Here is a 27,644-nt window from a genome sequence, read left to right as displayed (position 1 = left end):
GCCTTCAGTCCCTTCCTTCCCTCAGCCGAAGCCGGAGTTGCTGAGCCAAGCGGCGGTCCATCCGGGCACTCGCGATGGGGGCGGCCGTCTTCTTCGGCTGCACCTTCATCGCCTTCGGGCCGGCCTTGGCCCTCTGCCTGCTCACCGTCGCCGGAGACCCCCTGCGCGTCATCATCCTCGTGGCCGGGTCAGCCAAGGGGTCGCTGAGGGGGGAGAGGGGGGCCATTGTGGGATGGGGAAGCCCTGGGGGCGGGGCTTGGGCAGGCCCCGCCCACTCGGGAAGTGCGGAAGTAGGGGCGCCCTGCTTGGAGGATGAGGGAAAGGGGGCTTGGAGGGAGGGGGCTCGTATAAGGACAGGGGCTTGGAAAAGTTACTTTCTGATGGCAATGTTCAAACCTATAGCAAGATTAGGGGATAGGACTTCAGATCCCTGGTCATGAGCAAACTTGGGCCCTCCAGGTGTTTTGGACTCCAACTCCCACGATTCCTAACAGCCTACCGGCCCAAGTTTGCCCTCCATGCTTGCAAAAGCCCCTTTGGCATGAATCCCCCATCTATAGCCTGCAGCTTCCTTCCACTATTCAGTATAACTGCAATTCCCAGAATCCCCCAGATGACATGGCTATTACTCCCCAGATCCCTGACCTATCAGCCTCCCAATTGATGTGACTACGATTCCCAGAATCCACAGATGACATGGCTATTACTCCCTAAATCCCTCCCAGTCAGTGTGACTGCAATTCCCAGAATCCCCCAGATGACATGGCTATTACTCCCCAGATCCCTGACCTATCAGCCTCCCAATTGATGTGACTACGATTCCCAGAATCTCCCAGATGACATGGCTATTACTCCCCAGATCCCTCCCAGTCAACGTGACTGCAATTTCCAGAATCCCTCAGATGACATGGCTATTACTCCCCAGATCCCTCCCAATCAACGTGACTGCAATTTCCAGAATCCCCCAGATGACATGGCTATAACTCCCCAGATCGCTCCCAATCAGCATGACTGCAATTTCCAGAATCCCACAGATGACGTGCCTATAACTCCCCAGATCCCTGACCTGTCAGCCTCCCAAGTGGCGTGACTGATTCCCAGAATCCCCCAGATTTATTTATTTAATTACGGTATGTATTTATATACTTCTCTTCTCCACCCCCAAAGGGGACTCAGGGCACTTGACATGGCTATAACTCCCCAAATCCTTCCCAATTAGTGTGACTGCAGGTCCCAGAATCCCCTAGTTTACCATGACTGCAGACTCTCAAATCCCTGAGCTATATATCTCTAGAAAGCCTAACAGATAACATGGCAAGAGTTCCCAGAATCCGCACCCACAACAGTGTATAGTCTTTCGGCATGACTGCAACTGCCAGAATCTTCCAACTGGCCATGACTGCAGATCCGTGATCTAGAACTCCTTGGAAGCCTCCTGATCAACAGGACTACAGTTGCCAGAATCCACTACGCACAGCTTGTGGGATCCTCATTCACCATGACTGCAATTCCCGGAATCCCCCAGATGCACACAACTACAGATCCCTTATCTATAACTTTAGGAAGCCTCCCTGTGAGCATGGCTACAAATGCCATAAGTTCCAGTTTGCAATTTGGAACATCCTTCCCCTATTCAGCGTGACTGCAACTCCCAGACCCCCCACCTCAGCTCCTGCCAGCATGTCTGCAACTCCCAATTAATTGACAACAACTTATGAGCAAACATGGTCTTAAATCCATTTGAGAGGCAACCCTTCCTTCCTTAAACAGGTCTAGCTTTTCCAGTTCTGCCACTCTCTGTTCTTTTTTTCCCCCCATTCCTGTGTTGCGTATTTTCCTTCCTTCTCGGCCGGAAACATATGGCAGGAGTTGCTGAGACTCAGCTTTCCGCTCATTCCTCTGCATCACAAAGCTGCGTGGGATTGCTTTGGATCCCAGTGATGGAGAATGATGGGATTTGCAGTCGTACCTCGGAAGGCCCTGTTCCATTTGTTTAACGTAATACCATCGATTGACTCAAGGTGGTTTGCAGCAAAATAATAATAATAATAAAACTTTATTTATACCCCGTCACCATCTCCCCGTGGGGATTCGGGGCAGCTTACATGGGGCAGAGGCCCAAACAACAAAGAAGAAAACATAAGCAACATAATACAAATCACACTATAAAAAGATAAAACAGTAATACAATATATCAATTAAAACAAAAATACAGGATAAAAAATTGCATTTAAAACACATAAATGGCAAAATCTTAATAAAAACGGGATAAAATTCAAGCAAGAAACACTAAAAGTAGATGAGATCGATTTAAACTAGCTGTCACATCAAATGGTCAATAAAAATAGTATAGAATTAAATATATATACTGTATATACTCGAGTATAAGCTGGCTCGAATATAAGCCGAGGCACCTAATTTTACCACAAAAAAAACTAGGAAAACATTGACTCCAGTATAATTTGACTCCAAGGATGGGTAAATTTCAGAAATAAAAATAGATACCAATAAAATTATATTAATTGAGGTATCAGTAGGTTAAATGTTTTTTAATATTTACATAAAGCTCAAATTTAAGATAAGACTGTCCAACTCTGATCAAATCATTATTCTCATCTTCTTCAATGTAAATGTGCTTCTGTATCCTTTTAATAATAATAGAGTAAAATAATACATGTAATAATAATAATAAATACAGGAAAATAATACATAATAGTAAATAGAGTAAAATAAGAAATGCAATAATAATAAGATCAGAGTGAAATAATAAATGTATTAATAATAATAATAATAATAATAATAATAATAATAATAATAATAGAGTAAAATAAATGTAATAGTAGCAACAACAATAGAGAAAAATAATAAATGTACCATATATTCTCGAGTATAAGCTGACCCAAATATAAGCCAACCAGGACCCTCAACCGAGTATAAGCTGAGGGGGGCATTTTCAGTCTTAAAAAAGGGCTGAAAAACTAGGCTTATACTAGAGTATGTACAGTATACGTATTAACAGGAAAAGAATCAAAGTGCCATAATCAGAGGTAGTCTGATCCAGGTGGTTGTATGTTTTCTGGGCTGTGTGGCCATGTTGCAGAAACATTCTCTCCTGACGTTTCACCCAAATCTATGGCAGGCATCCTTAGAGGTTGTGAAGTTTGTTGGAATCGGCAAGTGGAGTTTATATATCTGTGGAATGTCCAGGGTGGGAGAAAGAATTTTTCTGTTTTAGGCAAATGTGAATGTTGCAATTGGCCAGCTTGGTCAGCATTGAATAGCCTTGCTGCTTCAAAGCCTGCCTGCTTTCTGCCTGAGGGAATCCTTTGTTGGGAGGTGTTAGCTGATCCTGATTGTTTCTTGTTTGGAATTCCTGTTTTCTGAGTGTTGTTCTTTATTTACTGTCCTGATTTTAGGTTATTTTAAATACTGGGAGCCAGATTTTGTTCATGTTGATGGTTTCCTCCTTTCTGTTGAAATTGTCCACATGCTTGTGGATTTCAATGGCTTCTCTGTGTCGTCTGACATGGTGATTGTGAGAGTGGTCCAGCATTTCTGTGTTCTCCAATAATTTGCTCTGTCCTGGTTGGTTCATCAAGTGCTCTGCTAGGGCTGACATCTCTGGTTGAGTTAGTCTGCAGTGACTTTCATGTTCCTTGATTCTTGTCTGGGCAATGCTGCTGCGTTTGGAGGCCCCTCTGTAGCCTTGTCCACAACTGTATGGTATACAATAGACTCCTGCTGTGGTGAGAGGATCCCTCTTGTCCTTTGCTGAACGTAGCATTGGTTGGATTTTCTTAGTGTGTCTGTAGATAGTTTGTAGGTTGTGTTTCTTCATCAGCTTCCCTATGCAGTCAGTGGTGGATGTCTTCTGATGTCTGTGGTGGAGTCCACAGAAATGCTGAACCACTCAAACAACCACCATGTCAGACTACACAGGGAAGCCACTGAAATCCATGAGCATGTGGACAATTTCAACAGAACGGAGGAAACCATGAAAATAAACAAAATCTGGATACCAGTATTAAAAAAAAACCTCTAAAATTAGTACAGTAAATAAAGAACAGCACTCAGAAAATATGGTAATTCCAGACAAGAAACAGTCATCTAACACCTCCCAACAAAGGATTCCCCCAGGTCAGAAAAAGCCAGGCTGAAAGGCCATATACAGTGTTCCCTCACTTATCGCTGGGGTTAGGTTCCAGGAGCACCCGCAATAAGTGAAAATCCGCAAAAAAGAGACACTATATTTATTTTAATATTTATACTTTATTTTAGTAGTTACACACTATTTTAAGTCTTTATCAACCAATCGTGTGTTGATAAATCGCCTCCTTCTCATCCCGTTGCCACTTGGGCTCCTTTTCTCTCCCTTTGGCTTCTTCCTCCCTTCATTAAGCTGTAAATTGTAATTTTTTATGAGATAAACTTTTAGAGTTTATTGAAAAACTGCGAAACAGCGAATCCGCGAAAAGTGAACCGCGAAGTAGTGAGGGAACAATGTAGTGCTAATCAAGCTTGCCAATGGCAACATTCACACTTGCCTCAAGCAGACGAGCTTTCTCCCATCCTGGACATTCCACAGATATATATTTAAGCCCCACTTGCCTAGTTTCCAACAGGCCTCACAACCTCTGAGGATGCCTGCCATAGATGTGGGTGAAACGTTAGGAGAGAATGCTTCTGGAACATGGCTAGACAGAGCAGAAAACTCATAGCAGCCCAATGGCTGTTATGTTAATTCTCTTCTTTCCTCCAAGTCGCCTTGGCAAGATATGCATTCAGTAGAGAAGGCAAGATATGCATTCAGTCTTCTCTGTTGTAGAGAAGGCAGAACGTGGGTTTATGGAGACAATAATGTTCTTTTTAAAAACCTCTCTTACCCGCAGGGCCTTTTTCTGGCTGGTTTCTCTCCTCCTGGCCTCTTTGATCTGGTTCATATCAGTGCACTTGAGCGACCGCGAGGACGGGCGGCTGCAACACGGTCTCCTGATGTTCGGGGCGGCCATATCTGTTTTGCTGCAAGAAGCTTTCCGCTTTGCTTATTTCAAACTCCTCAAGTAAGTCTGTACAGACCATTTGATGCAGTTTGATGCCAACTTCAAACTGCAGCAGCTAGACAACAACCTTCCTTAATGTACCTCGATGCTCTGTTGTTTGTCTCATCACCATCTGGACACATTATGGTTGCCTCTGTAGCATCCTTGTCTTCTTATTCCTTGACTGTAGTCTCTATTTTGATTAGAATCATGGAGTTGAGAGAGACTACAGAGGCCATCTAGTCCAACTATTTGCCGTGCAGGAAATGCACAATGAAAGCATCCCCGACAGATGGTCATCCAACCTCTATTTACAAGCCTCCAAAGAAGGAGCTTCCACCATAATCTGAGGCAGAGACTTCCACTGTTAAATCGCTCTCACGGTCAATAAGTTATTCTTAATGTCTTGGTGGAATCTCCTTTCCTGTCATTTGAAACCATTACTGTGAACTCATAGTAACTGATGTAATGCAGAGATAGAGTTGAGTAGGTTGTGCAGTCCTAAGTGCATATATTGTCTTCTTTTGGAATTGCCTGCTGATTTTCTGCATCCGTAGGAAAGCTGACGAAGGCTTGGTGACCATAAGCGAGGATGGACGGTCTCCCATCTCGATCAAGCAGATGGCATACGGTGAGTGGGCAGGCCAGAGCTGCATCCACACTGGAGGGTTAATACAGTTTGGCATCACTTGGAGCTACCATGGCTCAGTGCTATGGGATCCTGGGATGACAGAAGGGCTTGTAAAACCAGAATTCCCATTGAGCTGTGGCCATTCGAGTGGTGTCAAACTCTGCAGAAGCCACTTTGAGTTTCCTTGTGGAGAGAAAAGTGAGGTATAAATAAGCATAATAATAATAATAATAATAATAATAATAATAATAATAATAATAATAATAATAATAATAATAATAGTAGTGTAGATGCATCCCTAGATTCTTCCTTATATGTCTTACTTGGACCTTGGAATAGTTTCCACTGAAAACAGTCCATGACTGGCTGCATTTTTCCATGTTTGGGGAGTGTTGTGTATGGGTTAAGGGAAAGCCTTTTCTGACCTTATGCAACCATTGCAAAGACCCAACGAAGCTGTAACCAAAGCATTTTTATATTCCCAAAGTTGTTTTTCTTTAAAGCAAGGGTGGGCAACAAAAGTGCTTAACTGTAGTAATAATAATAATAACAACAACAACAACAACAAAGCTTTATTCTTGTATCCCGCCCCATCTCCCCAAAGGGACTCGGGGCGATTCACATGGGACCAAGCCCAAAATACACCACAAAATACAACAACAAGGTACAATTAAAACATCTAAAATCAAATGCATATAAAATACAATAAAAACATACAATAACCAATAGCCTTCTAGGCGTAGTAAGCATTATGTTGTTGAAGGCTTTCATGACCAGGATCACTGGGTTGCTATGAGTTTTCCAGGCTGTATGGCCATGTTCCAGAAGCATTCTCTCCTGACATTTCACCCACATCTATGGCAAGTATCCTCAGGGGTTGTGAGTTCTGTTGGAAACTAGGCAAGTGGCGTGTATATATCTGTGGAGTAATGTCCAGGGTGGGAGAAAGAAAGAACTCTTGACTTTTGGAGACAAGTGTGAGTGTTGCCTTTGGCCACCTTGATTAACATTGAATAGCCTTGCAGTTTCAAAGCCTGGCTGCTTCCTGCCTGAGGGAATCTTTTGTTTGGGAGATGTTAGCTGATCCTGATTGTTTCCTGTCTGGAAATCTGTCCTGATTTTAGAGTTTTTTCAATACTAGTAGCCATATTTTGTTCATTTTCCTGGCTTCCTCCTTTCTGTTGAAATTGTTCACATGCTTGTGGATTTCAATGACTTCTCTGTGTGGTCTGACATGGTGGTTGTGAGAGTGGTCCAGCATTTCTGTGTTCTCCAATATTTGAAGTGGTCAGTTGCAGCATTCACACTTGCCTCCAACAGACAAGAGTTCTTTCTCCCATCCTGGACATTATTGCACAGATATATGAACCTCACTGATCTAGCTTCCAACAGATCTCACAACCTCTGAGGATGCCTGTGAGCAAAATGTCAGGAGAGAATGCTTCTGGAGCATGGCCATACAGCCTGGAAAACCCACAGCAACCCTGTAGAGGCATATTTAAGGACGGTTAGGCCAGCTTGTGCTTCCTCCTGTCTTAAAATTTGCAGTGGTTCATAAAAATAAGTTTTGGCAAGGCAACCCAGAAAGCTGTGCAAAGGCCTCATTTATTTATTACTAGCTTGGGGATCCAGCGATGCCTGGGTCATTTGAGAATGGTATTATTTGTCTTTTAATGTTATGTATTCTGTTTGGAGTGGGTGAACTATAATTCCCAGAATCGTGGCTGAATCCTTCCCAAACCCTGCCAGTGTTATAAGTTGGCCATTTTGGGCGTGTGTACCAGATGTGGTGCAGTACTTTCTGGATGGGGGTGAACTACTGCAACTTCCAGATTCCTGGGGCAATTGCCCCAAAATATCTATCAGTATCCCCAGCAGGCAATATTCAGTCTGTGTGCCAAGTTTGGTCTAGATTCGTCAATGGCTGGGTTCAGTGGTCTTTGGATGGAGGTGAACTACAACTCCCAAAATCAAGGCCCTTCCCACAAATATCTGCAGTTTGTTCAGTAGGTCATGAGGCTTCTCTGTGTGAAGTGTGGTCCTAGTGCATTGTCGGTGGGGGTCAGTGTTTATCTAATTGCAGGTAAACTATAACTCCCTTTTTCCCAAACTTGTCCAATATGTTGTATTGGTTATGGGGGTTCTGTGTGCCAAGTGTGATGCTCATTCATTTCAGGTGAACTATAAATCCCAGTACCTACTACTCAACTTCCAGTCCAGTTCCCCTCCAAACCCACCAGTAGTCAAATCTGGGCATATTGGGTCTGCATGGCAAGTTTGGCCGAGAGCCATCATTGTTTGGGTTCATAGCGTTCTGGGTGTGGGTGAACTACAACTCCTCTGTATTCCCCAGTAGGAGTGACAGGGCTCTGACTTGATGCAGGGTGAACTACAACTTCCACCATGTGGAGTCAGTCCCTAAACTCTTCCAGTAAGTTTAGTTGCAGCTCAGTTCTGCTCTGTTTGTTATGCAGAGAGATTGGAAAGGGAAGGGCAGTGGGCGGGGCCATGCAAATTCCACAGCAATGGAGAACCCTGGGATGCCTGCCTGTGGTGGAAGAAAAAGCAAAATCTAGGATGAAATGGTCCCCAAACGAAAGCATTCCTTGGGTGGTGGGCCGTAGTGTTTGGGAAGGACATTGGCAGGGACTGGGATACATGTTCATGGTGCTCGCTGTAACAGCAATGTCAGTGCAAAGGAGTGACTTGCTAGATTCTTGACCCTGGGAAGTACAGCCTGTTTGTGAAGGCCGGAGGCTGTCTGTGTGAGCAGACATCCGTGCCACATACACGCATACGGGTTTTTGCTTTTATTATGGCTTTAGATAGATTAGATTTATTTACAGTATATATATATTTTTCTCTGACTGAAGCCCTACATCACATCCCTTCAACAGAAACCCCCAATACCTCTATTGTAACTGGAGATCTTCCCAAAACAGTGAATGGAAGTGACATCGGGTCAGTCGTGTTTCTGTTTTGGGAAAGATTGGGTTGATAATCGAGATATTTAGTGATGCCGGAGGGGTTTGGGTCAAGACATAGGCGTTTTTACCTGTTCCCGTTTGCGGGAAAAGAAACACGCATATAAGCCCACCGATTAGGGTATTTTCAGGACTCAAAAAAAGTCAAATGTGACTCCCGTTGCCTTCTAATGTTTTGCCACCTCCTCCATTTTTCCTTGAGTTGCTTCTCCCAAAGGAAATATCCATTTTATGCCACCTTCTTAAGCTCTCTGAGTTGCCTTCCCTGTTGAAGTTGGCTTCTGCTACTTCTTTTTCTGAAACGCTTCTATTTTTAAGACAGATGGAAGTGTCGCGGAGGAGGAAGCACAAGCTGGCCCAGCCGTCCTTAAACACGGCTCTACAGTTAAAGGCTTTTGTGCCTCGTCCTTTGTTCTTGTTCTGGAACTGGATGCTGTTCCGGGCATCTCCAATATACTTCTTTTGGTGCCGAACACAGCAATAAAGAGACACTTTTTCTTTGTGGTCAGATGATGGAACAGATGGTAGAAACACTTTCCAGCTCCTTTGGCTGATCTCTTCACAATTTGAGATCCTAAACAAATTATCCCTCCGACAGCAATTCATTCCAGTCATTATTCCTGAATTTATAGAGAGTCAATTTTGGGTGCAATACCCCTAAAGCTGATGGAAGATGAGCTGCTGAGGTTGATATAGTCCCAAAGTATACAAAGAAAATTAAAGTGTGGCTCATATAATAATTGATAATAATATTATAACATAACTAGCTGTCCCCGGCCACGCATTGCTGTGGCGAAGTGTGGTGATATGGGAAATAAAAGTATTGAGGAATTGATGGTCATTAGTATATGTTATTTCCGAAAACTTGTGAATATACAATATTTCTGGTTGTTCCCTTTTTTGTCTGTTGGAGACAAGTATGAATGCTGCAATTAGTCAGAATGATTAGCATGTAATGGCCTTTTAGCTTCAAAGCCTGGCTGCTTCCTCCCTAAGGGAATCTTTTGTTGGGAGGTGTTAGCTGTCCCTGATTGTTTCATGTCTGGAATTCCCCTGTTTTCAGAGTGTTGTTCTTTGCAATATTTTGTGTTCTTCTACTGTCTGTGTAGATGAAGAAGTACCCTTGTGCAGTGCTTGAGCACACACACACAAAAAGAAAGGCTGTGACCCTCAGAAAACAGAGGATTTGCCAGGCTTTGATGATGCAAAGCTATTCATTGCTATTCATGCTGACCTTGGCATTCTGGGTTATATAGCTGTGTGGAAGGGCCTTGAGTCTACACTGCCATATAATCCAAATCAGATAATCTGTATTTTATGGGCAGTGTGGAAGATGCCCAAGTGAACCCTGTCTGTCCCCCGGGCACCATTGTGGCTGAGGGGGTTGCTATGACACGAAGGGGGCGGGGCCTATCCTTCTGACTGGCAGCCAGGGGGTGAAAGGCTCTTCCTCGTCCTCTGTAATTTAGACTAGGTTTTTTTTTTATTAAAAGACATAGATTGGATGACTATGTCTTTTGTGGCCAAATTTGGTGTGATTCGGTTCAGTGGTTTTGTTGTTTACTCCATGGGGAAAATGCACATTACATTTATATATATACTAGCTTTGCCCGGCCATGCGTTGCTGTGGCTTATGGGAATCCTTTGTTGGCCAGATGGAATAGCAGTGAATAGCCTTGCAGTCTCAAAGCCTGTCCGTTTTCTGGAGTAGCTGGAGTTTTTTGTTGTATGAACGTAGAGGCATGGATGAGGTGTTGTGCTGCCAAGTTTGGTGTTTCTGGGATGTGTAATTTTGTTGTTTTGTCCTAGGCCAAAATTTCATTACCCTTTTATATATATAGACTAGCTTTGCCCGGCTACGCATTGCTGTGGCTTATGCTTTCAGAGTGTTGCTCTTTATTTACTGTCCTGATTTTAGAGATTATATTGTTCTGTATTATTATATCACAGTCATTATTACATATTATATTTATAATCTTATATTATCTGCTTAGAACTGGATTATACGAGGCCCCTTCTACACAGCTGTATAAAATGCACACTGAAGTGGATATATGGCAATGTGGAGTCCAGATAATCCAGTTCAAAGCAGATAATCTAAGATTATGAATAGGTTATATAGCTGCGTGGAAGGGCCTTGAGTCTACACTGCCATATAATCCAGTTCAAATAAGATAATCTGTATTTTATAGGCAGTGTGGAAGAGGCCTAAGTGAGGCCTAACTCTGCCTGTCCCCTGGGCTGAGTGGGTTGCTAGGAGACCAAGTGGACGGAGCTTAGCCATCTAACTGGCAGCAATTGGATAAAAACAATTATTCCTCTCCCTCTAATTAGGACTTTATTTTTCTTTTCTTTTGTTGTATGAACCTAGAGGCATGGATGAGGGGCTGTACTGCCAAGTTTAGTGTTTCTGGGATGTGTTGTTTTGTCCTAGGCCGAAATTTCATTACCCTTTTATAGATATAGATAGATACAATATAATAATAATAGTAATACAATATAATATTAATTATATAATATTACAGTATAATGGTATAGTTCAATATAGTAATATATAATACTAATATTGTGCTATGCTAATTAAATATATAACAATGTAATGTGCGTTTTATTATGGAGTAAACAACAAAAGCACTGAATCAAATCACACCAAATTTGGCCACAAAAGACATAGTCATCCAATCTATGTCTTTCAATAAAAAAACCCTAGAAAAATAAAGTCCAAATAACAGAAAACCCCCAATTGCTTACCAATTTGAATAGCACTGAACAACCTTATAGCTTCATCGCCAGGCTGCTTCCTAACCAGAGGGATCCTCCATTGGCCACCTTGAATAGCACTCACCAGAGGGATCCTAACCACCAGACTACGCCACAGCAACGCGTGGCCGTATAATATATAGTATTACAGTAGAGTCTCACTTATCCAACACTCGCTTATCCAACGTTCTGGATTATCCAACACATTTTTGTAGTCAATGTTTTCAATATATCGTGATATTTTGGTGCTAAATTCATAAATGCAGTAATTACTACATAGCATTACTGCGTATTGAACTACTTTTTCTGCCAAATTTGTTGTATAACATGATGTTTGGGTGCTTCATTTGTAAAATCAACCTAATTTGATGTTTAATAGGCTTTTCCTTAATGCCTCCTTATTATCCAACATATTCGCTTATCCAACATTCTGCCTGCCCGTTTATGTTGGATAAGTGAGACTCTACTGTATATAGTATAATATATTGTATGTAAATATAATTTCTATGCCTCTCTGAGTCCCCTTTGGGGTGAGAAGGGCAGGATATAAATGTAGTAAATAAATAAAAGTACATATCTGTCCCATATGAGAACGGAGCAAACAAATCCAATCCGTTTCCAACATTCAGGTCTTATTCCCAGCCGCAAAACTGTTAAGATAAAGGGGGAAATCGAACAAAGGTGATAACAGCTATATAGCCATGATGCTAACATGGACTCCAAATCCCATCTGTCCAGCTCACTGCAGCTCTCTTTTCCATAGTGTCGGGTCTCTCCTTCGGCATCATCAGCGGCGTCTTCTCCGTCATCAACATCCTTGCGGATTCCATCGGGCCGGGAACTGTGGGCATCCATGGGGATTCGCCCCATTATTTCATCACGTCAGGTAATAATCTATACACCTAATAAAAGTGAAAATATGTCTGTGTCTATGTAATTAGGGTGTTCACATACACAGACAGGCTCCCATTTCCATAACTAGCTATAGCTCCCACTACTCAGTAGAACCAACATCCTCCCTCCAGTGACATTGCAGGTTACAGTGAGTGCCGTAAACATGTCCAAGAGCCCTGACAATCTCCACAAACACCATCCTGCACACCACCCAAGTGAAGGCTTTCATAAGGGGACAATTTCGTCCTAGATTTTCTGTTTTTCCTCCACCACAGACATCCCAGTGTTTCTGAATCTCTCCATCGGTGTGGGATTTGCATGACCCCGCCCCCTGCATCTCCCATAACCCTTTCCTATTCTTTTCTATGGCACACAGAAAAAGAGGACTTGATCAGCAACTGAACATATTCGAGGGTTTTGGGGAGAATTCACCATGATTTATAGGAGTTGTAGGGCCTGGGATGTATAGTTCACCTGCAATTAATGAGCACTTTGAACTCCGCCAAAGATGGAATTCGACCAAACTTGGCACACAGAGTCCCCATGACCAGCAAAAAATACGGGAGGTCTTTGGGGAAAATTCACCTTGATTTGGGGAAGTTCTAGTTCACCTACATCCAGAGAGAACTGCGGACCCAAACACTGATGGATCTGGATCAAACTTGGTACACACATGCCCCATGACCCACTTTACATCCTGGTGAAGTTATAATAATAATAATAATAATAATAATAATAATAATAATAATAATAATAATAATAATAATAATAATAATAAACTTTATTTATATACCGCCCTATCTTCCGGATGGGACTTAGGGCAGTTTCCAGTCATAAAAACAACACAAACATTACATAACAACATAACACATTATTAAGCAAAGTAAAATAATACAATTATAACAATAAATTGAATGCGATTTCCTGCTTCTTAGCAGGGGGTTGGACTGGATGGCCCATGAGGTCTCTTCCAACTCTACTATTCTATGATTCTAAATAACACTTACGTGACCAGATCAAGGGGACGGGAACCATAAACCCAATATATTAAAATGTATCATTTTAGGCTAGGGAAATCTTGTGCTAGGGAAAGTTGGGGGAGGATAGACCACGGATGATGAGATTTGCAGTATCTTCACCCGATTCAACTTCCAACAGACCACTGAAACCCCCAAGAATGACAGTCCTGGGCAAAACTTGGCACACAGACTCCCCATGACTAACAGAACAAGCTGGAGAAGTTTTGGGGACATTGATTTACAGTAGTTCACCTGCATCCAGAGAAACAGTGACCCCCACTGACAGTGGACCGGGATCCATGCCTGGGCGGTTTGTTTTTTCCCCATGGCTGCTTTTAGGAAAGAGACGTCTAATAAGTACAGTAGAGTCTCACTTATCCAACATAAACGGGCCAGCAGAACGTTGGATAAGTGAAAATGTTGGATAATAAGGAGGGATTAAGGAAAAACCTATTAAACGTCAAATTATGTCAAAAGTCAGACGCCAATTAGAGAGCAAAACAGTTTATTCAAGAAATAGCCCAAAAACAAGTCACAAACATAAAAGATGGCTTAAAACACTTAACTTTCAGTGTTTTAAAGCAGTTCAGACAAAAATGTATCAAAAGCTATGATTTAACAAATAAACCGGATTATTCAAGCAAATAATCCAGATTAAACCAAAAGGTTCTTCAGTTTGACTCAAAACGTTCTGAGTTGACTTGAAATCAGCAGCCAAAACAAAGCAAAGACTTGGAAACCCCCGAAAAAACTCCCCAAAGTCCCAAACTGGCAATGTAAACTTAAAACTCCAAACGGAAAACCTAAACGGAGCAAAGGAGCTATCCACTGAATAGCTTGTAAACAAACTTTGGAAGCTGGTGCAAAAGGAGAGAGCTCCAAGCCGCTACGGAGGCAACACCAGGGTTTGAGATTTAAAGGGACAGAGCAAAACTTCATCAAACCGGTCTGGAGTCGAAACAGGAGAAATAGCAAAAAGAGTACAGACAATGCCAGGGACTCAAGGAGTGAAGCGAAGAGAAGTCGTCAGGTCGGTCCAGGGTCAGGAAAGGAGGCAGCAACAGGGTTGGGAGGCCAGCCAGGAGTCGAGAACCGTAGGTAGTCACAAATCAGGGAGCGAAGGCAGAAGCAGAGTCGAGTTCCAGTCCAAGGTCCAGTAGTCATCAATTCAAGGTCCACGAAACGGAATGGCACAAAGAGCCAAGGTAACGGAGGCAACAGCAGCTAATACAAAATAGTAATAACAGTGCAGTCCAAGAAAACCCACACAGTTCCAGCCCTCCGTTGCAAAACAACCCAGGTTAACTTACATCAGAAGCAAAGTCCCAGTCCAGTCTTCAATAACACGTACAGGAGTCCCAGTGGCACCCAGCAACACCTTGCCACGCGCAAAGTGAAGTGCCTAAACATTCCCATTTTATCTCAATTCTCCCAGAGTGTCCAAACACCAACGCCCAAAGAGCAGGTGACCCAAATCCTTAATCTGAATCAGAACTCCACACAGCTAACGCCCATGGGTCGGGTGTCCTGAATTCTTCATCAGAATCCCAATCAACCTGCCCACGCCCAACACCACGCACACCTGGAGATCCATCCTCACTCCTCCAAGCAGCCCAAGTGGGGTCTGCTTCTGAAGGTACCCAAGCTTCCCCAGTGTCAGCAGTATCCATGGGCCCCGATTCCTCCCCAGGCATCTCCGGTGCCCGTGCCCAGTCAATGCCCACTTCTTCAGCCACCACCTGTTCCACAGCATCCATTTCTTCCACAGACTCCCCATCTGAATCTTCCTCAGAAGACTCCCCATTGAGATCCCTAATTCTCTTTCTGTGCAAATCCTCCAGCGAGCCCTCCTCGCGAGGGTTTTACTTCCTCTTCTGATCCCACCACCATCATTCACAGTCCCCAAAGGCGCAGTCACAACAAATTACATTATGATTTTACAAATTAAGCACCAAAATATCATGTTTTACAACAGAAAAAGCAGTTCAATACATGATAATGTTATGTAATAATTACTGTATTTACAAATTTAGCACCAAAACTTTGCTATGTATTGAAAATATGACTACAAAAACATTGACTACTAAATGGCAAACTGCGTTGGATAATACAGAACATTGGATAAGCGAAGGTTAGATAAGGAGACTCTACCGTACACTAGTATTGATGAATCTTCCGTTTTCTCTTTCCAGCCTTCCTGACCATGGCAATCGTTCTTCTGCATACATTCTGGGGGACCATCTTCTTTGACGCCTGTGAGAAGAGGTGCTACTGGAAGCTGGCGCTGGTGGTGGCCAGCCATTTGATGACGTCCGGGTTGGTGAGTAGGAATCCTTGCCCGCATCCGTCTTCCATGGGATGGCAGCCTTTCCAAATACAGTATGTAAACAAATTGTAAAATAATAATAACAACACTTTATTTATATTCCACACTTCTCCCCGTGGGGACTCAGAGTGGATTACAGTATAAACAGATACAGGCAAACATTTGGTGCCTTGTTACAATACAATGAGAGACACATACACAGACAAAGGCAAAGACAAAGGCTTCTCCTTTCATTTCCAGCTTATCTCTGGCTCTGAGGGAGGTACTCTTTTCCATTTTCAAGCCATGGAGCCTGCATTGTTGCCTTCTAGTTGTGTCACTGGCATGATTTCTTTGAATGTCTTTATGCCTTTCCCGCCGACGCGGTACCTATTGATTTACTCACATTTGCATGCTTTCGAACTGCTAGGTTGGCAGGAGCTAGATCTAACAGTGGGAGCTCACCACGTCCAGTGGATTCAAACTGGCAACCTTCAGGTCAGCAGTTCAGCAGCACAATAATAATGACAAAAAACAACAATAACAATGATAATTTTTTATTTATCTATGGCCCTATCTCCTCAGGAGGACTCAGGGCATTTTCCAACATAAAGCAAAACATTCACTTGACAACGTGAACATCATAAAAATAATAAGCATAATAAAACAAGAACATACAATTCAAAACAATCCACAAAAGTTGATTGAACCCATTGCACCACCGCAGCCCTGAAAAATTATGTTCCTGCTTTAAAAGTCTTCTTTCCTGTTCAACTGTGTGGTCCTTACTTTGAAAGTACAGTAGAGTCTCACTTATCCAAGCTAAACAGGCTAGCAGAAGCTTGGATAAGCGAATATCTTGGATAATAAGGAGGGATTAAGGAAAAGCCTATTAAACGTCAAATTAGGTTATGATTTTACAAATTAAGCACCAAAACATCATGTTTTACAACAAATTTGACAGAAAAAGTAGTTCAATACGCAGTAATGCTATGTTGTTATTACTGTATTTACAAATTTAGCACCAAAATATCACGATATATTGAAAACATTGACTACAAAATCGGCTTGGATTATCCAGAAACTTGGATAAGCAAGGCTTGGCTGAGACTCTACTGTAGTTGTTCTATTCCAGAAGTGTCATTTTGTGGCTGCCACAAGCTAGGTTGAATGGGCTGAGGCTCGATGAGATATTCATTGAAAAAGTATAGCAAAATGTGCTGCAAGATGTCCCGCCAAAACAAAGTTTTTGCCATTTAATAAACCTTTCCCATGTTTCTGTGATTGAACCAATTAGGAAATGGCATTTATAACCCAGGAACAAAAATTGTGTTACACAGATGGGGCTGGGCTTAGTACAGCGGATGAACCACTGTGCTGCAGAAAAATCCTGCCGATTGAAAGATCGGCAGTTCAAGCCCAGTTCAGGGTGAGCACCTGGCGGTAGCCTGAGCTCACCTGCCCATCTAACAAATCAAAAGCAGTAATGCGAGTAGATAAATAGGTACTGCTTTTAGCAGGGGCGCAATAAAGGTGCCCTTAAGGGAGGTATTTTATGACACCATAAAGAACAAGACCAGAGATATGGTGAACAAGAGGGAGGTGGAAGAAAGAAGTCCTGATGGCTCTTCGTCATAGAGAATGGAGCAACACCATCACCCTGTGACTGAATCTGAGCTCAGCCTCCAAGGCACCAAAAACTGGACTTTATTTATTTACAGCATTTATATTCCGCCCTTCTCTCCCCGAAGGGGACTCAGGGCGGATCACATTACACATATAGGCAAACATTCAATGCCTTTTAACATAGAACAAAGACAAGACAAACATAGGCTCCAAGCGGGCCTCGAACTCATGACCTCCTGGTCAGAGTGATTCATTGCAGCTGGCTGCGCCACAGCCCGACTTCAAGATAACATACTTCCTTCTGTCTGTCTGTTCTGTCCTGTCTGTCCAAATGGCATTGAATGTTTGCCATGTATGTGTACTGTGATCCGCCCTGAGTCACCTTGCAGAGATAGGCCGGAATATAAATAAAGTGTTGTTATTATTATTGTTATTATTATTAAAATATCCTCAGGCCTCAAAGGCTGTTGGGGTGCCATTCCCATTATCCCTAGTCCGCATGGTGGATTGTCCAAAGTGTCATTCAATAACATCTGGGACTCAGATTGGGTAGAAACTAAAAACTAGGTAAAAAAGAATTATAGTTGGCCATCTATATATTTTCCGTCCATGAATTCAATGGTTCTTTGAAGGTAAACAAAAGAACAATGTGGCCCTTGATGAAAATGGGTTTGATGCCCCTAATATGAAAAGGCCCTTCAAAACACAAAAAGGCTAGAATTTGGTGACTTGGCTTTATTATTGGAGAAGGCTGCCTCCAGAATGTCTGTACCCCTTATACGAGGGCTATCCAGAAAGTAGGATACGTTTTGGATTTTAAAAAGATCAAAGTATAGGATAAATCATTTACCATATGCAGCTGAAAGACACATCCCAAAACTACAGTCTCATGTAATCCCCATTTAAATTTAGCCACGTTTCTTCAGTAAATTCCCCGCTTGTGTCCTCAGCTCTTCCCCCTTCTCCCTTCCTGCAGTGTAGCCAAAACGCTGCGCTGCCAGCCACGCCCCCATTGTTGGAAACGGAGGAGAGAGGCGGCAAATTTACTGGTGCAGTACTTTTCAAACTCATCTATATATATAAAAGAGTGATGGAATCCTGGCGACCGACAAAACAACAAAACTAAACACCCCACAACCTCGAAAATTGACAGCACAACCCCACATCCACACCTCTAGGTTGATACAACAAAAATAAAAGAAAAATAAAGTCCTAATTAGAGGGAGAGGAATAATTGTTTTTATCCAATTGCTGCCAGTTAGAAGACTAATCTCTGCCCACTTGGTCTCCTAGCAACCCACTCAGCCCAGGGGACAGGCAGAGTTAGGCCTCACTTAGGCCTCTTCCACACTGCCTATAAAATACAGACACCACCAGACAATGCCACAGCAACGCGTGACCGGGCACAGTTAGTTTATCTATAAGAAAGGTGGCTAAATTTAAATAGGGATTTCATGAGATTGTAGTTTTGGGATGTGTCTTTCAGCTGCATATGGTAAATGTTTTATCCTATACTTTGATCTTTTTAAAATCCAAAACGTAGCCTACTTTCTGGATAGCCCTCGTATATGCTGTGGCCACTGGTGGTGCTGTTTTGGGGTGTGCTTCTGGAGGTCAAATCTCAATCTCAATCCTGGAGGTCAAAGGGCCATCTCGTCCAACCCAAAAGCCAATTAGTCCAACCTCATTCTGTCGTGTACAATCAAAGCCCTCCTGACAGATGTCCATCCAGCCTCTGTTTCAAAGCCTGGAAGGCATTGTATTGTGGGACACCCTCTTAATAAAAATGTTATGCTGCTCTGGGTTTAGGTCTGAGCTGTAAAGAATGCTCTGGGAGGATGTGAGGTGGTGAAACGGAACCCAGAGACGTAGGGAGTAATCCACTAAGCCCAGGAGGGGTTTCCTTGGAGACGAGGGATCCTTTCGCACGAGGGGCTTTGTGGCAGCGAGCGAGGCTTACAGCAGGCCGATGGGGGTTGGAGTGCAGAGTGGGATTAGCGGCTCTCTTCTCAAATCCCCCTTTATCTCTCTCTCTCTCTGTCTCTCCCCTTGTTTTTTCCTCCCTTCTCTCCAGACATTCCTCAACCCTTGCTACGAGGCCAGCCTCATCCCCATCTTCATGATCACGCTCTCCACCGGAGTCTGGGCTTTCTTCACAGCCGGAGGTTCCTTCCGCCGCATCCTCTCCTGCCTTTCCTGTGAGAATCGTGGAGTATTTGGGGATTGCAAAAAATAACTCACGAGGAATACGGTTGGCCCTCCATATCCACAATACCTATATCCACACTTTCAACCACCTGCAGATTGAATGAAAAACAAAAAAACAAAAATCTTAAAACCCTATCCCTCTATTTTATATAAGGGTACCCATTTTATTATTGTATATCACGGGATTTAAGCTTCCACTTTTTTCCCCTCTCAAGGTTTATAAGCAGAGGCTTGATGGCCATCTGTTGGGAGGGCTTTGATGGTGTCTTCCTTCCTGGCAGAATAGGATTGGATGGCTTTTGTGGTCTCTTCCAACTTTAGGATTGTATGATTCCTGCCCAGAAGCTTTTTAAAGCAGAGGCTGGATGGCCATCTGTCAGGAGGGCTTTGATTAATAATAATATATTGTATATCCATATAATATTGAAAATAATATTATAATGTAATATGATATAATACTAATAATAATACAATATAATAATATTAATTGTATATTATATATTACATGTAATATTAATAATAATATTACAGTATAGTGGTATAGTACAATATAGTAATATATAATGCTAATATTGTGCTATGCTAATAATATAATATATTGTATGTACATATTATTTGTAAGCCGCCCTGAATCCCCTTTAGGGTGAGAAGGACGGGATATAAATGTAGTAAATAAATAATGATATAGAGCAGGGGTCCCCAAACTAAGGCCCGGGGGCCAGATGCAGCCCTCGAAGGTCATTTACTTGGCCCCTGCTCTCAGTTTTAGACTTAGGCTTGCCCAAAGTCTGAAATGACTTGAAGGCACTCAACAACAACAGTCCTACTAAACTTGACTATCTCATTGGCCAGAAGCAGGCCCACACTTCCCATTGAAATCCTGATAGGTTTACTGTATCTTGGTTGAAAATGTTTTTATTTTTAAATATCGTATTGTTCTTTCATTTACTAATATTGTGCTATGGTAATAATAGAATATATTGTGAGTACATATAATATTGATACTAATATTATAATGTCATACAATATAATACTAATAATAATGCAACATAATAATATTAATTATACATTATATATTAAATGTAATATTATTGATAATATTACGGTATAGTGGTATAGTACAGTATAGTAATATGTAATGCTAATATTGTGCTATGCTAATAATATAATATATTGTATGTACATATAACATTGATATTAATATTATAATGTCATACAATATAATACTAATAATAATGCAACATAATAATATTAATTATACATTATATATTGAATATAATATTACTAATAATATTACGGTATAGTGGTATAGTACACTATAGTAATATATAATGCTAATATTGTGCTATTCCATTAATATAATATATTGTATGTACATACAACTTGTGAGCCGCTCTTGAGTCTTGGGGTGAGAAGGACGGGATATAAATGTAGTAAATAAATAATGATATAGAGCATTGGGAAGTTACCTGGTTTTCAGTTAACAAACGCCAGCACCAAACTGCTCTACATTCGCAACGTCTCCATTGGCTGCCAGTTTGTTTCTGAGCACAGCTCAAAGGGATGGTTATATCCAATATAAATCCCCTTTGGCTTAGATTCAGATAATTATCTGTCAGGCCATAACTTCTCATATAACCCTGGCCCAACCCTAGAATCAACAAGAGTCCTTTCAGTTCCACTACTATTACAGATAGTATTACAGATAGGAGCCCCCAGTGGTTCAGTGGGTTAAACCACTGAGCTACTGAATTTGCTGATGAAAAGGTCAGCAGTTCGAATCCGGAGAGCGGAGTGAGCTCCTGCTGTCAGCTCCAGCTTCTGCCAACCTAGCAATTCGAAAGCATGTAAATGTGAGTAGATCAATAGGTACCGCTCTGGCGGGAAAGTAATGGCACTCTATGCAGTCATGCTGGCCACGTGACCTTGGAGGTGTCTACAGACAACACTGGCTCTTCAGCTTAGAAATGGAGATGAGCACCAACCCCCAGAGTAGGACATGACTAGACTTAATGTCAGGGGAAAACTTTTACCTACTATTACAGACACCGTAAGTCAGAAAAAGCTTGAAGACACAAAATATCAACCCATTTTTAATACAGGACTTTATCAATTTGATTAAAATTCAATCTTTAATTATAAATAATAACAATAATAATAATAATTTTGCCTGCCTCCTTGTGGCTCAAGGCCGGTAACAACATCACTAAAACCCCATAATCATGTAAAACATTTCTATAAAATACACATATTAAAACATAATTTCATGAAATACACATTAAAATACACACAGAACAAAGGTTAAACATTAACCATCCATTGTCGAAGTCTTTCATGGCTGGAATTGCTGGGTTGGGGTGAGTTTTACATGTTGTCTGGCCATGTTCCAGAAGCATTCTCTCCTGATGTTTCACCCACATCTATGGCAGGCATCCTCAGAGGTTATGAAGGTCTGTTGGAAACTAGGCAAGTGGGGTTTATATATCTGGAATAATGTCCAGGGCGGGAGAAAGAAAGAACTCTTGTCTGTTGGAGGCAAGTGTGAGTGTTGCAATTGGCCAGCTTGATTAGCATTGAATAGCCTTGCAGTTTCAAACCCTTGCTGCTTCCTGCCTGGGGGAATTTTTTGTATAGGACAGTGATGGCCAACCTATGACATGCGTGTCAGCACTGACACGCCTAGCCATTTTTGCTGACACGCTGCTGCCTGCAGATTGATTGGATGACTATGTCTTTTGTGGCCAAAATTGGTGTGATTTGGTCCAGTGGTTTTGTTGTTTACTCCAAGGGAATTATGCACATTACATATATATATATCATTCTATTATTATTCTATTATTATTGTAATATATTCTATTATTACCATTATATTACTATTATATTATTATTCTATTATTCATGACTACATTGAAACTAGAATAGAGAGAAATCAGCGTGGAAACTGCAAGAGGTACCATAGATTGTTGTACATGGAAATAATGGTAGTAAATAGTTTTTTGATTTATTAAATACAGTTATATATTACAATTATACATTTTTGTTATTTAAACTATACATATTGCGAAATTATGATTTTTTTTTCTCGAAGTGACACACCACCCAAGTCATGCTAGGTTTTTTTGGTGAATTTCGACACACCAAGTGAAAAAGGTTGCCCATCATTGGTATAGGAGGTGTTAGCTGTTGGAAACCAGGCAAGTGAGGTTTATATATCTGTGGATATATAAACAACCTACAAACTATTTACAGACCCACTAAGAAAATCCAACAAATGCTCAGTTCAGCAAAGGACAAGAGGGATCCTCTCAACTCTGCAGGAGTCTACCATATACAATGCTGCTGTGCACAAGTCTACATAGGGATACCTTGTTGGCCACCTTGATTAGCATTGAATGGCCTTGCAGCCTCAAAGCGTGGCTGATTTCTGCCTGGGGGAATCTGGCTACCAGTATTAAAAAAAAAACCTAACAAAGGTTTTCCCCAGTCAGGAAGCAGCCAGGCTTTGAAGCTGCAAGGCCATTCAATGCTAATCAAGCTGGCCAGTTGTAACATTCACACTTGCCTCAAACAAACAAGAGTTCTTTCTCTCACCCTGGATATTCTTCCACAGGTATATAAACCCCACTTGTCTAGTTTCCAAGAGACCTCTCAACCTCTGAGGGAGCCTGCCATAGATGTGGGCAAAACATCAGGAGAGAATGCTTCTGGTACATGGCCAGACAGTCCAGAGAACTCCCAGCAACCCAGTGATTCCGGCCATGAAAGCCTTCGACAACACATTATTATTATTATTATTATTATTATTATTATTATTATTATTATTGCTATTACTATAGTTACTAGCTGTGCCCAGCCACCCATTGCTGTGGCAAAGTGGTGGTGGTATTGGTTAAAAATTGTTGTGGAATTTTTATTTGACGTTATTTGTATTTTTTAATTAATTTTATTTTAACTTATCTTTTTTATTTATTCTATTTTATTATTTTCTTGCATTATTTTTAGTTATTTTCTGTTATTATAGTATTTTATTGTATTAATTTTTAGTGTTTTTTATTATTTTTTAGTGTTTTTATTATTTTATTGTATTATTTGTATTTATTTTATTTTTATTCTTTCATTATTATTTGTCTTTTTATTATTTTATTGTATTATTTGTATGTATTATATTTTATTATTTGATTATATTATTTTTATTTATGTTTTTTATTGTTTTATTTTATTTTATTTGGTATTAATTTTATTATTTTTGTTTCTCTTTGTATTGGGTTGCTCTGAGTTCTGTGGTCTGCGTAGTCATGTTCCAAATGTATTCTCCTGATGTTTCGCCTGCATGTATGGCAGGCATCCGCAGAGGTTGTGAAATGTGTTGTAACGAAAGCAAGTGGGGTTGATATATCTGTGGAATGACCAGGGTGGAAGAAAGAACTGTTGTCTGCTTTAGGCAAGTGTGAATGTTGGAATTGGCACTGAATAGCCTTGTAGCTTCAAAGCCTGGATGGTTCCTGCCTGCCTGGAATGAACAAAATGTGGCTCCCAGTATTTAAAAAATCTGTGAAATCAGGACAGTTAACTAAAGAACAGCACTGAGCAATCAGGGAATTCCAGACATGATGTATTGAGAGCCAGCTAACATCTCCCAACGAAGGATTCCTCTCCGAAGCAGGAAGCAGCCAGGCCTTGAAGGTGGAAGGGTATTCAATGGTAATCAAGGTGGGGAAGTGGAACATTCACAGTCGCCTCAGACAGATAAGAGTTGTCCCATCCTGGATATCATTGGTGAGATAAAAATAAACATCCCACTTGTCTGTTGTCAAACAGATCTCATAATCTCTGAGGATGCCTGGCATAGACATGGATGGCAATTTGGCAGCAGAGAGGGTCGTGAGGGAATGTGATGTTTAATCGGCTTTTCCTGAATCCCTTCTTATTATCCAACATATTCACTTACCCAACGTTCTGCCGGCCTGTTTATGTTGGATGAGTGAGACTCTACTGTATATTTATAATCTTATATTATCTGCTTAGAACTGGATTATATGAGGCTCCTTCTACAGATTCTGGCCATGAAAGCCTTTGACAACACATTCTCAGCCTCGTTTGCTGGGCGATTGACTGATTTTCTCTCTTTCTTTTTCCCCCCCGGTCGTGGGCTTCCTTGCAGGCCGACGGAAAGAAGAGAACCACGTGATGGTTTACTCTGCACTCCAGCTCCCCAGTGAGAACTGAGTGTCCCGGGATCCTCCGAAGGGAACGGGAGTCACCCAAGTGCCTTCTTCTTGCCAATGGTACACATCCATTTCTCTGTCTCTTCGTTCTCTTCCGGAACGGAGCGACCACTCTGACGTTTTGTACATTCCTTTGGGATTCGGGATAGAAGTGTCGCTCTGGTTGTGATGTACCATTTGGAGTTATAATTTCCCCTCGCTTCTTCCGTGGAAGATGGGGATTGTTGGTTGCGGGAGGCGCCGAGCTCCTCATCATAGAGAATCCGGCACATTTCGGCGTCGGTTGTGAGACGTTTCCTGTGGCGATGTGGTGAGCCTGTTTGGATTCGTGCCATTTTTAAACGTCTGTGTGTGCGGACGTAGAGTTTGCCAAGAGAAGCGGATGAGCAAATGATGGGGCCTCATCCGGGATCATTTTATCCTACTGAATGTAAACAAAGGCCGAACTGGAGGAAGAGTTTTGAATACATGTTGCAAGTGAGGCTCCCAACCCACGTTCTTCTCTCCCTGCTTGAACATATCCTCCATGATGTACAATTATTGATATTTTTGTTGACTAGAATCGAAACCGAACTCATTAGATTGTATTTTTTAAGCCACTGGTTTGAGCAAGTGGACTCTTTTGCCTCCGCTGCATAGGATGTTTTGTCTTAGATTTTCCATATTTTTTTGTATTTTTCCTTTCTTGTTCAGTGCTAAGAATCACAGCCCCCTTGGAAAAAAATATAGAGATTGGAAGAAGGAAACGGAGTCCGTTTTGAGAAGGACGAGAGCCGCAAAGACTGTCTCATGTTGTAATCGTTCTTGTCCAAGCTCTAGATGGTGGCATTGATTCCAAAGATAGGTCCGGGGTCCAAGAGAGATGTTTTCAGACTCTGATTCCCAGAATCCTTCACCACCAAAAATGGCGGCTTTCAAATGGGGATGATTGGTAGTTGCCACTTGGCAACTGTCTTGAAAAAATAATTATGCAGGGAACCAGGCGAAAATCACTTTGGGGCAGGGTTGTTGTGTGTTTTCTAGACTGTATGGCCATGTTCCAGAAGCATTCTCTCCTGACGTTTCACCCACATCTATGGCAGGCATCTTCAGAGGTTGAGAGGTACCGTGTTTCCCCGAAAATAAGACAGTGTCTTATATTAATTTTTGCTCCCAAAGATGCGCTAGGTCTTATTTTCAGGGGATGTCTTATTTTTCCATGAAGAAGAATTCACATTAACTATTGAATTAAAAAATGAACATTTATTATATACTGTATAGTAGTTGCCATCACAGACCAGCATAACCAGACAAACTGTGAATCCTATCAAGAATTTCTTGTTACTACCCTGTTTCCCTGAAAATAAGACATCCCCAGAAAATAAGACCTAGTAGAGGTTTTGCTGAATTGCGAAATATAAGACCTCCCCCGAAAGTAAGACCTAGCAAAGTTTTTGTTTGGAAGCATGCAGGATCAGTAAATGTACATACCATAGATTGTTGTACATGGAAATAAAGGTAGTAACAAGAAATAGTAATAATATAATAATAACTTTTCTTGTATCCCACCTCCATCTCCCAGAAGGGACTCAGGGCAGCTTACACAGGGACAAGCCCAGCAACAACATAAATTTACATACAAACAGAAATTTAAAACAGTATAGCAATAAAATATAATACAGAAATTGTTGAAAGGATTCACAGTTTGGTTATGCTGGTTTGTAATGACAACTACTGTACAGTAGATAATAAATTTTCATTTTTAAACAATTCAACCATAAATGTGAATTCTTCTTTGTGGAAAAATAAGACATCCCCTGAAAATAAGACCTGGTGCATCTTTGGGAGAAAAAATTAATATAAGACACTGTCTTATTTTCGGGGAAACAGGGTATATCAACCGGAAATCGGAAAGGAAATCCCTCATTTTATCCTACTGAATGCAAACAAAGGCAAGACTGGAGGAAGATACATACCTCACAACCTCTGAGAAAGCCTGCCATAGATGTGGGCAAAACATCAGGAGAGAATGCTTCTGGAACATGGCCATACAGCCCGAAAAACACACAATAACCCTGTGATTCCAACCATGAAAGCCTTCGACAGCACACTTTGGGGCAATTGTATCTACTATCCCTGTAATCTATATAGACAATGGTGAGGAATGTTGGGAAATGCAGTCCACCATCTATGATTCCTCACCTCTGGTTTAGAAAAAGGTAGAACCACTTCCACTTGTTTTCCTGGGTTGCTGATATGGCTGATGGAAGTTGCAGTCCAACGGCATCCAGTGATTCACAAAGAAAGGACTGTTGCATCGTTGTTAATGTACGTAATTCATGTTTCTTATGTGAGACGCGGGGGCGGCATTGGATCTCGGTCCTTTGACAAAAATGCCGGCCCTTTAAGAAAAGGTTCTGACGCCAGAGTCCTGTGATTCCCAGTCCTTCCCCTTCCCTGAAAAGTTTGTGCAATGAATAAAAAAGGGCTTTTCTTGTGGTGCTGTTTCATACACAAAGGCTATTATGCGCCATCCTGGTTACACTATGCAACCCAATATTTGTTCCCAGGTTGTAAATGTCATTTCCTAATTGGTTCTGTCATAAAAACATGGGGATAGTTTCTTAAACTTCAAAAACTTCATTTCTGGGGGACATGATCCTGCAGCACATTTTGCAATAGTTTTTCAATGAATACCTCATCCAGTTGCAACCTATTCAACACACCTCCCAACAAAGGAGATTATATATCTGTGGAATGATGTCCAGGGTGGGAGAAAGAACTCTTGTCTGTCTGAGGCAAGTATGAATGTTGCCATAGGCCACCTTGATTAGTATTGAATAACCTTGCAGCCTCAAAGCCTGGCTGTTTCCTGCCTAGAGCCAGTCCAACAATGAGGCGAATTAAGCGGTCGCTTCGGGCGCCAAACATACGGGGGGCGTAGTCGAGACTGCTTTTTCTGTTGATTTGTAAA

At 41.6% G+C, this 27,644-nt stretch overlaps 1 protein-coding gene across 1 annotated transcript; it reads left to right on the top strand.

Moving 5' to 3' along the window:
* Positions 1-27,169, top strand: aph1a (aph-1 homolog A, gamma-secretase subunit). The gene is made up of 7 exons (XM_062964856.1): positions 1-187; positions 4,890-5,060; positions 5,597-5,670; positions 12,178-12,300; positions 15,520-15,647; positions 19,333-19,456; positions 24,628-27,169. Exons 1-7 carry the CDS (start codon positions 75-77, stop codon positions 24,690-24,692), a joined length of 798 nt encoding a protein of 265 aa, XP_062820926.1. The 5' UTR covers positions 1-74; the 3' UTR covers positions 24,693-27,169.
* Positions 27,170-27,644: the final 475 nt, after the last annotated feature.

This window comes from Anolis carolinensis, unplaced genomic scaffold (assembly GCF_035594765.1).
Source record: "Anolis carolinensis isolate JA03-04 unplaced genomic scaffold, rAnoCar3.1.pri scaffold_14, whole genome shotgun sequence".
In the NCBI taxonomy this organism is placed as follows: Eukaryota; Metazoa; Chordata; class Lepidosauria; order Squamata; family Dactyloidae; genus Anolis; species Anolis carolinensis.
This window is presented reverse-complemented; position numbering and strand designations above follow the sequence as displayed.